The sequence below is a fragment of the Alligator mississippiensis genome, chromosome 11, assembly GCF_030867095.1.
Source record: "Alligator mississippiensis isolate rAllMis1 chromosome 11, rAllMis1, whole genome shotgun sequence".
NCBI lineage: Eukaryota > Metazoa > Chordata > Crocodylia > Alligatoridae > Alligator > Alligator mississippiensis.
The window spans coordinates 26,108,131-26,120,209 of NC_081834.1; the positions used below are offsets into that span (position 1 = coordinate 26,108,131).

The 12,079-nt window shown below is 41.7% G+C and overlaps 1 protein-coding gene across 4 annotated transcripts in view; it reads left to right on the top strand.

The window, feature by feature from the left end:
• The window catches only part of TEX9 (testis expressed 9), a 35,503-nt gene extending 25,548 nt beyond the window's left edge, over positions 1-9,955 (top strand). For 3 of the 4 annotated variants that reach the window (XM_019477850.2, XM_059714697.1, XM_059714699.1), the window contains 3 exons: positions 1,408-1,542; positions 2,317-2,451; positions 9,564-9,955. In XM_019477850.2, the coding sequence (XP_019333395.2) occupies positions 1,408-1,542; positions 2,317-2,451; positions 9,564-9,641 (348 nt within the window). In that variant the 3' untranslated portion in view covers positions 9,642-9,955. The remainder of the gene's footprint in view (positions 1-1,407; positions 1,543-2,316; positions 2,452-9,563) is intronic. The other variant, XM_059714698.1, reaches the window with a different exon arrangement.
• The last annotated feature ends 2,124 nt before the right edge of the window (positions 9,956-12,079 follow it).

The following is a 12,079-nucleotide window of genomic DNA, read 5'->3' on the forward strand; positions in this document are numbered from 1 at the left end:
TCTAATCACTGCAATTAATTTTATTGTCTTCAATTTGTCCCCTCATCACTGCAGTATGAGGGCAAGTGGTGGGGGCAAGCAGTGGGAAGGCAAGCAGGCTGATTCTCACCCTTTCCTACTTATTTGCCCCTCCTCCCCGGCATCTCCAACCTGCACCTGCTGCTTACCCTGTGCAGCAGCTCTGGCTCTGGCCTGGGAAATGGAGCATGTGGTTCTTCTGGCCCTAGCCATGCCATGGCAGTGCCCCAGGTTGAGGTTGGGGCTGGGGCCACAGCTGTAGCCACTCCCCTGCCACTGTGCAGTCCCCCTGCATTCCCCCCTACCCACACAGCCTGTGGTCTCCCCTGCACTCCTCCAGCCCCCTGCACCACACAATCTCCCTTGTGCTTCTGCTGCTCACTGCATAATCTTGCCCATGCTCCCCACACCGCGTGCCCTCTCCCCCACTGCACAAACCACCCTGGCTTTGGCCTGGCAGCAACAGCTCCAGCTTCAGCCCTGGCTTGGGGCACACAGCTGTGGCTTCAGCAGTGGTTGCCTCCAGGAGGCTTTTTTTTCCTCATGTGGAATGGGGGAAAAACTTTGTGTTGGATTTGAGTAAATAAGGCAAGTCATTTTTCTGACATAAATATGCATATGAAGGATAGCTCACAGTCTATATAGTTTCAGAAAGGTTCATATTTAAACAAATAGAGAAAGTGGGACACTGTTTCTAAAAGAAAACTCAAAATGAATTAAAAAAAATATACTATCCAATTTTAAATGGTTCCTGTCTTGCTTACGGAGTCTTCCTTTTCCTACAACTACTTTTGAAAATATAACTCTGTTTTTCTAGAGATATTTTTAATGTAAATGATAAGGGCCTGTTTCTGCCAGGATATGTTATATTCTTGGCTTCTGCTTTGTCATCCTCTGATCCTCTTTATCCTCTGATCTCTTCTCTCATTACTCTCTTCTAACGTGTCTCTACCTTTTGCTTTTTCCTCACCATTTCCCTACTTATGAAACTATCAAATCCTGGCATCAGAGAAGTTAAATGCAGCTCAAGTGTTTATCATCCTGACTAGGTAGCTCACCAACTGGTTCCAAAGCAACTTAAATGTTGCAATGTAAGTTCAGTGTCACTGGCCCATGGTGCAATTCTGTGGTCTCTCTTGACCCATGCTCCAACATTCAAGCAAAAGATTTGGAGACAAATGCTAGAAAGGGGTGTATTTCTAAAGGGAGGAAGGGAGAAACTGAGGGAGAAGTTTGAGTTGTAATACTAGCTGGCCTAAATTTTGATTCTACTCACAGGCCAAACCAAGCAGGTTTGTAGGATGTCCCCTGCTCTAAACTTGTAGCTTGCTGGGTACTCACTGAAGTGTGATTACTTGAAAAAAATTCTTTCATTTTTGGCTTCTACAGGAATTAGAAAATCTAAAGCGTGCACAGAAACAGGCTTCAACCAGTCAGAGTGCAACAGAAGTTCGCTTAAATAGGGCCCTTGAGGAAGCAGAAAGGTATAGAATGGAGCTGAATAAACTGAAGCAAAATAACAAGGTACATCTAAAAAAAAACTTGAAGAGCAATACTGAAATGAAACAAGGTGCTTGATCATGTACTGACTGAATATACTCATATCATTGATGACAATAGGAGATTGGAGGATTTTTCTTCTGCTTGTAGATCATATCAGATCTGGAAAAAGTTATACAGGAAATTAGAATCCTGTAATAAATCACTTGATTTTTCTAGCTGTTTGAAGAGTTGAAAAATGATGTAACACATATGGGCTATGAACAGTGTATTTCTGGTTTATCTGTATTTTTTTCTTTAACTCAAGAGTTAAGTATATGATTACAAATAAAGGAAAGGAAAATGTTACTTCATTTATAAATGAAGTAGTCATATGTTGGCAAAATTTGGCTAAGTAATTGCAAGCCAGTATATTCCCCTTGAATGTCTACATTGGTTTTATATCTAGTAAAAACAAAACAAGAAAACAGGTCATAGACTAGATTGCCAGAAGAAACACAGTAAAATTATATGCAAGAAAAGGAAATATACATGAATACCAGTCTGTGTTACACCCAAATTACTCATGCCTGTCAGACACACATGCAGAAACCTTGTGTTAAAAGTTCCACTACCTTAATAATGTAGAAGCTCCTTATCAACTAGGTGCTCTTTTCTGTTTCAAGGATATGTAAGGTACTAATAAGATCCAGCTTTCATTCCTTCTCAAATGTTTTAGTTCGCCTCTATTTGTCCTTTTTGTGTTGTGTTAAAGTACCCACCCCACTGATAACAGGTTGTTTGTCTCTTCCCTGCTAGGATATAGCTAACCAAGAGCTCAAAAAATTTGAAGAATTAAAAATTCAAAACAAGAGACTGGAGAAACAAAAAGGGGAGCTAATGGCAGGTTTCAAGAAACAGTTGAAGTTAATTGATATTTTAAAGAGACAAAAGGTGAGTGTCAGTCAACTCAAAATTTCAAATTACACTTGTATAACAATTGAGACTGGCACACTTCAGGCTACAAATGTTTATTGTCAAGATTGTCATGAGTATTTCCTGATAGTGATGTGGCAACACATCTACAGTCCTGAAAAATCAGTAAATGGCATGGATCAGCTAGGCTTCCTGTCACTGGGTTGCAGTACTGGCTTTTTCCATTACAGAGAGGACACTAAGACTATTTCTTGACTTGAATGTATCTTCTAAAAAGGAATATATATAGTCTTAGTGACACAGGCTGTTCAGCCCTGAGACCAAGGGTCTTTTCTGTTATTCATGGAGTAAATGTTGCTCAGATAACAATGGCTTCCCCTGATCTCCAGCCAATGCAGGGCATTCCCCTCAGCAACACATATTTTTTCTTTAAAAAAGAACTTAAGATACATCAGCAGCTATAGCAGGTGGTCTTTCAGAACTAAATCCAGCTATTTTTCACCAGCTGCTTCAAAATGGGAGTAGCAGATAACTTTGGCAATGTTTGGCCTTCTAATCTGTGACAAGAGATGACTTACCTTATGGTTAACTTCTGTTCTCAGAGATGTGTTGCTTATATCTGTCGCAGGGGCACTAAAATGCCATGCTTCTAGAAGGGCAGAAACTGCGTGGCAACAGAGCCCAAAGAGAGAGGCAGAAGCCCAAGTGAAGGTTACCAGGGCTACAAGCCAGAAAGCAAAATAGCCTGCACCTGGTCAGTTGACCAGAAGGGGCAAAGCCCTGGGTCCATATAAACCCCAGGATGGGGCCTAGGGGGAGCAGTTCCCTGCTAGCAGGCAGATGGGAAGAAGCCTCCAGGGCGGAAGTGCCCAGTGATGCAGCAGCTGCTTAATATGCTGTACCCAGGGCTAATGGGGCTCCATGAGCTATACAGGTACTGTTGGCCATAAGTTATTTAAGGGCCAGAGGGGAAGTTCTATGCTTTTAAGGGGACAGAGCATGCCCTTGTATCTTTTGCATTACGTTATAGTTCAGGGGCTTGTGTTTTGTTTGTTTCATACCACCGGTGATTTGGGTGAGGCTATTTGGGGAAGGAGGCGGCCTCATAGGGGGTCCACTGCAGTGTGGGGACCCCAGTGCCAGAGAGGGTGCGGCACTTTGGGGTGCATAGACCCCTTTGAGGGCACAGAGACCCCTGGCGCCAGAGGGGGTGTGGCATTATATTTGGGGTGCAGAGACCCTGGTGCCAGTGGGGTGCTGAGTGAGACGGGGCTGCGGAGAGCCCAGGGAGAGAGGACAAGGGGACCAATTACAGCAAGGTCTAGGCAAGACAGCGACAGTACCATCTGCGAGGCTTGGGGCGTGGTAAAGGGGCGGTTAGAGTCATGCATATAGCCCATAAGGCTGGGGTGTCCCGGGACATTTGTTTTGAAACAGGACCCACAGGGTCCGGGAAATCCATCACAACCATGCTTGGGTAGGCTTAAAGGCAGCCTCCCTATACCAATTATTCCAGCAAGACGTGGTGGGTGAGAATAGAGGGTGCCCAGTGGGCCGAACTGGCGTCGTTGAGGGTCCCTAAGGGTAACGCAGCCATCCTTAAGGACCCCATCCCGTGACAGTATCAATATTCCACTTGGTACACTTGGAAAAACATTTGGATCATCAGTATCCATTAGTCAAACTCTGCCCGTACTTCCCTCAGACCTCCTCCTACAGGCAAAACTGAGCAGGGCAAAGCCAGTTCCCATCTACACAAAAAGTAGAATGGTACAGTAGAATTGAAGGCAGGTTCTTCAACACATGGTGAAGAACACCGGTTACTGGAAGGTAAGTTACCTCATTTTCTTCAAACATTTTTCTCTATGTGGTCCACTCCAAATGGCTGTCAAGCAGTGGTGTCAAAAAAGGAGATGGCAAACCAAACTGAGAGAATAGTATTGGAAGCGTCACTGCCAAAGAAACAGCTCTGGCAGCCTGTCCCGTAGCAAGAGGCTTCATAAAGATGTGAATGAAGTACTACGTGACTGACCTACAAATCAAGGAAATGGGAACATTTCTGAAAACAGTTGCTGAAACGGCATGTGTACCCTTTCTCCCTCAAAGTTTCAGCTCATGCACCCCTTTATATCTTGTTCTTGTTTTTAATGTTACCAGTTATGGGATACAAGGCAGGCTACATTGACATTAAATAAGAAAAGCAGTTTGTTCAAACCCCAGACTGACTTTCTTCCTAGGCAAGAAAGTTGCCATCTGAGGCAGATGGGTATATAACCTCATTCCTGAAATATTTCATGAGCAATTACATTTGTTAGTGACCATTTATGATTAAATGAGAAGTTTGCTCAGCCAGTCTGCTAAAACAGTTCTGGAAGGTTGACTGTTCTGATAGTTATTCACCGATCTAGCTGCTGCTTCCTCCATTGGATCACTTTATACCCTCGTGGTGAAAATCTGTTTCTTTTTGGTTATTTATGTAAAGCAGGGGTGGCCAGAGTTATTTGCCTTGGGAGCCACATCCAATCCTGCACTGAAGTTGGAGAGCCGGGGGGGAAGAGGTATAGGGAGGTACTGAGTGACCCGTAGTGGAGGTGACCACCCCTGCACCACTGAGCCACTCTGGCTTTCCCTGTGGAGAGCGTGCCCCTCTAGGTAAGTGGTGCAGCTGCAGCCCAGTGCTGGGCTGCGCTGTCCCTTGGAGCCACCTCAGGGGTGAAGAAGTGGGAGGGGCTCTCCCCCAGAGAACTGCAAGTACTGCACGGGTGAGCTGGATGGAGCTCGTGAACCATGGTTTGTGCACTATTGACATAAAGCATTACAGTTATGATGCCAGTCCCTGTTTAAGAGCAAAGCATTGAAAACTTGGTAATCAAATAGTTCAGCATCTACTGTGCAGTGATATCACCAAGAGCGTATTTGCTTATGAGTAAGCAAATGGTCATGTGGGAGAGCATTCAATGTCTTACTAAAAAAAAAAAAATCAAGATATCATATCTGGTTTCCTCCTTACTCACTAGCACAGTTACTCTATCAAAGAAAGAAAATACTTTGGTTGACACATGCTACTTTGGTTTGTTCTTCATAAATGTGTATTAGCTGTTTATTATCATTTCAGTATCTTCTCTGTGCTGACAAATGGTTTAATTACAGTGCTTGTCCTAGCATTTTTTCAAAGCTAGGCACACTGGTCTAAGTCCTCCTGTTCCCCTTCTTTTATCCTCTCAGGTCTCACCTTACCTCCAATGAGTTCTTGAAGATCATCAGTAATGGTAGAAGAGATTGGTTTAGCTGTTGACTTGAATATATCTATTTTATCTAAATGTTCTTTAATCTGTTTCCCTAATCTGGCCTGCACTCTTTATCTTTTTATTATATTTAATCTTGTTAAGGATCTGATCAGTAAACCTTTCTTGTGATGACTGCAATGTGCAATACTTCAGCCCTTTTTTATGGCTTTTGTTATTTGTTGTCATTCCCCAGTAACTAATAGATCAGGCTTTCATTTTCCTCCTCTTCTAATGTATTGATAGAGCCTTTTCTCACGTTAATTTTTGGCCCTTGCTAGTTGTACCTCATTTGGTTTTAGCCTTTGTGATTTAATCCATATATGCTTGTCCTATTGTTTTTACTCATCCTTACTTATCCTTATTCATGTGTTCTTGTTTCCCTTCTGATTTTCATGTCCCAAATATTGTCTCCAAATATTCATCTTTTACTATACTTCCTTTCCTCCACATTGAAACAATTTGAATAGTTTGCTGTTGTGCCTTTAAAACAGTCTATTTGGCTAACTGCCAGCTCCTCTGCACTTTTTTTATTCTTCATACTATCTTCCAAAGACCCTATCTAGCAGCGCCTGCATTCATTGTGGTCTGGGTTTTTTTTTAAGTGCCTTGTCTTTATTCTGCTTCTCTCTCACTTTTCTTTGAATAGAAAAGTTAATCATTTCATAATCCCTTCCACCAAAATTGTTTGACCTTTAGGTTTTTAACCAGTTCCTCCTTAGTATTGGCTGTTTTTCCTCTCCTCTCTCATAAGAACTTACTGTAACTTCCCGTTTCCCTTCCCAGATTTCAGCCCTTTCACCAAATCAGTTGGTTTTACTCACCTCCAGACTTTCAGTTGGGAAGTTAACATTTTAGGAGGCACTTTTCCCTTTTTCATCAATGGCTGCCAACTCTTCCCAATAGTTATTTTAGTGCAACATCTTCTTCATGGCAAAGGAAACTGTTGACACTAGCTGCATAGTCATGCATTGGTCTCAAGTCCTTGTTTGGGCCTTTATGCTGAACAGGGAAGATTGACAAGAACACTTGTGTCCCTGGCTACTTTCTCATGACTCCTTCCGGCTTGTAATTACTTTTGATCTGCTCAGAGTCACATCCGGCAGTGTGACTAGTGCTCATATGGATAATGGTCAGACCTCGGTAATCTTTGCTGCCACCTCCTGCCATTAGTAACAGGTAGATCCCTCTCCCCAGCCACTGGGGTCTGTTCTTTTCTTATGGTCCAAGGACCAAATATTGGTTCTTAAACTTGATGGCTTGTGGCTTCAGATGGGATGTGGGGAGGGGCATCGTTCCAGGGAAGATAATAAGTCTCCTTCTTTCAGAACAGTTGGTGTTTCTTCCTTCCATAGTGCTGATGCAGTTATCTTGAGCCAGGCAGCTTCCTTAGTCTGGATGACTATCTGTAGCTTGTTAAGAAGACATTTGTGTTCTTGGGACTTCTCACAACTTAGGTGCTGTTTGCTGTGGCTCATTCACTTGCTTCCTGAAGGACTCCATTAGCATCTCTCACACTAGCTGATACTTTCTGCCCAGATTCTTTTACCAGGGCCATGACAAGGCCAAGTTCCCATCAACTCAAGACTGGGACCTGGGTGGAGTGCTTGCAAGTCAGAATCTTAATCTGGCCACAAGGGCCCTTAGGTGCAATTGGAAGAAAGGAAATAGTACATTCAAGATTGTTAGTAGCCTATGTGCTGTGTGACACCCATATCAGCACAAAGGAAGCCCATCTCTAAACAGAGAAGCTGGTGGAAAATTAATTCAGCAAAATGGCTGTCACATGAAATACAGTGTTTGAAACCAGGTGATTTATGTTCATGAAGACTCTAAAAGTAACCAGGAAATAAGAAAAAAACTTTACAGTTTATAATGCAGTTTTAAAAATAAGTTATCTGAAAAAACGAACATTTTCCCCAGTATCATAATAGTAGCTAAAACCTAAAGCTAATCTTTAAGAAGGCTTGCCACTAAATGTTCCTTCTTCCAATTTAAGTTGCAATTAGAAAACGCAGTAGTTCGCCATGGCCTGCCCTTGCTATGTTCTCAAGGGGAAGAAGGCATCTCAGGCCCAGGTGTGGCCCAGCCATCACCGTTGATGAAAATGTTCCGGGGGAGGCACTGCAGGAGTGGACCAACAGCCACATTGATTTTAAACAAGCTTTTCTCTGAATATGTGTGTGCACATGTAGAAAATTAGGTTGGATCATCTCTACAATATTTGTATATTCAATTTAGATGGGTCCAACAAGTGGTAGTAGCCTGGAGGTAGAGAATATGCTATCATCTTGGGAACGAGAGAGAAAACATAAAAGACAATCAGGAAAGCAGAGAAATGTGACTTGTAGCAGTCAGCTGTTGGTGTTCAAAATGGTCCCCTTAGGATGGTTTCTAGCCATCTTGTTGGATTTAAGAGACTATTTCGGAAAGAGTCTTATTTATAAATGAGTTTTGCATAGAAGGAATCCTGACCTTCTCAGTGGATCAAGAGTTGCAGCCTTTTGCTATAAAGCAACAATATATTTGTATATAAAATCTTATGATCCCTTTTGGCAGTTTCTAATGTGTCCTGTATTCTGTTAATTTACTTCCTTAAGAATACTGTTGTATTGAAGAAGAATCCATAGATGGGATACTTTCTTTGCAGCCTTAATTGTGTAAGAGAAAATACAAAAATATGTATTATCTTTTTACAAGCAGGAATAGTTTCCTCCTTTTTAAAAATAGTGTGGAAGTGAGAAAATTCAGTATCTAGTACAGTCTTTAACTTGTTTTCATTATTTGGCATCTGAAGTGCTTGGATGCCACTGCCCATCTTTGAAGGGTAGCTTGTTTTTTCAGAGTGAAGCATCAAGAGCAAGTTCCTTATATTTTGATTGGCTTACCGTTTTTACCAACACTGGTAACGGTTATTTAAACAACTGTACTTTATAATTGCAAGACAATGGCATTTCTGAAATGTTTGTAGTATATACAGTACATTCTTACAATCTAGTACAGTACCTTGAGTGGACCTTAAGTAGTGGGATTGTAGAGACAGAACCTCTTTTATAACTGAAAGAAAGCTGTGATAGATATAGTGAACCTGGTTTACTCAACAGTTGATAGGCAACATGCATCTCCAGGGCACACTGTGATTTAGTCCACTGCAGCAAAGGTGCATACTTTTATGTTTTTAACAGCTATGTACTGGTAGAGTAGCAGCTAATTTTTTTTTTCCTATCTGAAGAGTAGCTGTAACAGTCTTCTATTTGTAGGGAGCTCAAAATAAACATTGGCATTTGGGATGTAGATCTAAAGATACTTTTTGATTCATACTACCTATGACTACAAAAGAGGAAATGAATGCTACGCTCTGGAAGGAAATGCACACTGATTTTTCTTGTAATCATTTTTTAAAAGCCCACAAGGTTTTCAGCCTTTCTTTAATTACCTTGTTAAAAGCACCTCGACTGTCAAGAACCACATATGGGGGAGGGGTGGGAGAGTCCTAGTGTCCTATGTTAAGTTGTGTAATATCAGGTCAGTGAAATGTATTTCATTCTCTCTTACTCTCACATTATTCCTAAAATAGAGTATCACGGCTCGAAAAAAAGAACAAGTACAAGGTTTAACTTCTCATTTTGTGCCTTTTTTGGCACTGAACTAGACTCATCAAAATACTCTGCCCGTGGCATGACATACAAAAAAAGAATTCTGTCCTTCACTTAAAAAAAAACAAAAAAACCCAAAAAAACTGTTTTTACAGATACTTGATCAGCCTTAAATGTATGCTTACTTATGGTACCATCTCTCATTATTCCTCATTAGCTATAATTAAATTATTGTCTTTTTTTTTTATAGATGCACATTGAAGCAGCCAAGATGCTTTCTTTTACTGAAGAAGAGTTCATGAAAGCCCTTGAGTGGGGAAGTTCCTGATTCACTATATAACCTCTTTGAAAAATCAATTAGCTTGTATACCATTTTGGAAATATAAAGTATTTTTAGAAAAGAGAACATACATGTCATACTTCTGAATAGTTTTAGGGGTTTTTTTGGTTGCTTATGTCGAAATTCATCAAATAACAGCCTAAACATTTTAACGGTTGAATGTAAATTGCGTTGTAATATGCCCTGAAATACAATCAGAGCAATTTAGATAAGCAGCCAAATTGTCCGTTTCCCCTTAGCTGTAATGAGTCAGACATGCAGCAAGGAGAGCAGATTTTATTGAATAAACTAAATTTCAGTTACCAGGTTTTTATGGCTTGTTCTTAGATACTGTAGTTTGGATGGGAGGAAGTATTTTATCCAAATACAAGGCAATTTTAATCTCAGAAAATAAAGAAAACAGGTTTTTTGGGGGGGGAGTTGTTTTTTTTAAAATTTATGTCTTACAGGAAGGAAAAATAGAACTCCTGATTCATTTTACTACTTCATTCTGAAAACAGTGTGAAACTACTCAATTATACCATATTTTCTTGCATATACCGCATACCTCTTCCCCCCCCCCCAACCAGCTGGGGAAAAATGAAGTGCATATTATGTGTAGAAAAAGGGTCCCCATGGGTCTGCGAATTTGGTGGGGGGGGAGCAGGGTGGGGCAGTGGCAATATTAATTACTGCGGCTCTGGGAGCCTCTTCAATGTAATGCTACCTAGACACTACATTCCTGCCCCCTCTCCCCAGCTGCATACCAGATTGGGCTGGTGCATGGGAATGGGCCATGGCAAGACCTGGTGTGCCAAATCTGACCCAACACATGGTCCTGAACTTGGCATACCAGGTCCAATCCCACATACTGGCTAGAGAGCTACATGGTTCTGAAGCAGTGTAGCTGGTTGTATCTAGCACACAGCCCTGAAGCTGGTGCAGTTGGCTCTAGCCCCACCTCTGATGCACTTGGATCAGGCCACAGTACACAGGGTTGGGGCTGGCAAGTGGCTCTAGTTCTAGCGCCAGCTGGTACACGGGGCTGGGCCTAACATATGCCTCCAGTCCTGGATCTAGTGGGGTTGGGGCTGGCCCTGGCCCCGCATCCCAGTGCATGGCTCTCAACTACCAGTCTGTAATGCATGCCCCCAGCCCTGGAGACCGCAGACATCAGTTGCATATCCCTTGTCAACTGGTGCCTCCTGGGTCTGGGGGAGCACTGGGGTGGGGGGGTTCTGTGCTCTTGTGGGATGCTCCATCTGCCCCATCATCTCAGCATTCACAAGCCACCTGGTACCTCAAGGTGTGTAGAAAAACATTTAAAGCTGTGTCTATGGCCAAATCGATGATTCTCCCAATCAGCATCAAATCTTCAGATTTGGATTTGGCTGAATTTGAATCGGGACAGTTATCCAAATCAACAAATTGAATCACTGTCCCCTGAAGGGGGCTGAATCCAAATCAAATACGGCCCACTTTGCACACCCCTAATTGAAGTGTCTTTATTTATAAAAGAGTGAATAGGTTGTTTATCAACTATGTAACATTACACACACACACACTCTGTATGTATGTTAGCTCTCTAATTAAAACATTCCCCATAATCCAATTTAGAACTATTGGTTTGGTATCTGGAAACAAGGTGAGAGATCTGCATTGCTTCTATGCCATCGGATGCTCTAGAGGGCATAAACAAGGCTTTGCTATTCTCGTCTATTGTGTTGTGTGCCAGGACGACTACCTTTGTGTTTCTCTTATTTCCTCATAAAATGTTACATTATAGTAAAGGTTGTTGGCCTATCATCTTGCCCTAAACCAGGACAACCAGCTAACTGCTTTTCAGCTGGAGCCTGCCCTTTTAACTTAAGTGACCTGGGTGGCCATAGCAGGAGTTAAATACAACTCTTGTCGGTCTAACTCTTACAGTCATTAGAAGACTTCTCACTGCATCAAAGTGCAGTATCAAGGGATGAAGACGAGATGCTGTACCTTTTATTATTTTATAAAAAGAAACATTTCCATATTATATTTATGCCTTATACTCCACATTTATTTTGGTTTTTAGAAAGATTAAGTGCCATTTGGGAACAGTATGTTTGCCGCCTCGAAATGTAGTAGCTGAATACTTGAAGATAAGCTTTATAAAAGATATTGATGAGCTGCCCCAGTAAATTCACCTTCCTCTGTTCTTATTCCTTCCACCACTTTTCCTCTGCTTCCTTATCTGTAATGTAGCAGTTTGAAGATAGTCACACTATTGGAGAGTAGATGCTGATGTTTAGATTACCATTTAAATAATGTAATATAAATGCAGATTTGGAGTCTTTAAATTATCACTTTAGGAGACTTGTATAGTCTAGTGGTTCTCAACCTTTTTACATTTAAGGCAACCTCCGTAACTTCTAATAATTGAGTGGCATCCTATTTCAAAAGCCTGTTTATTT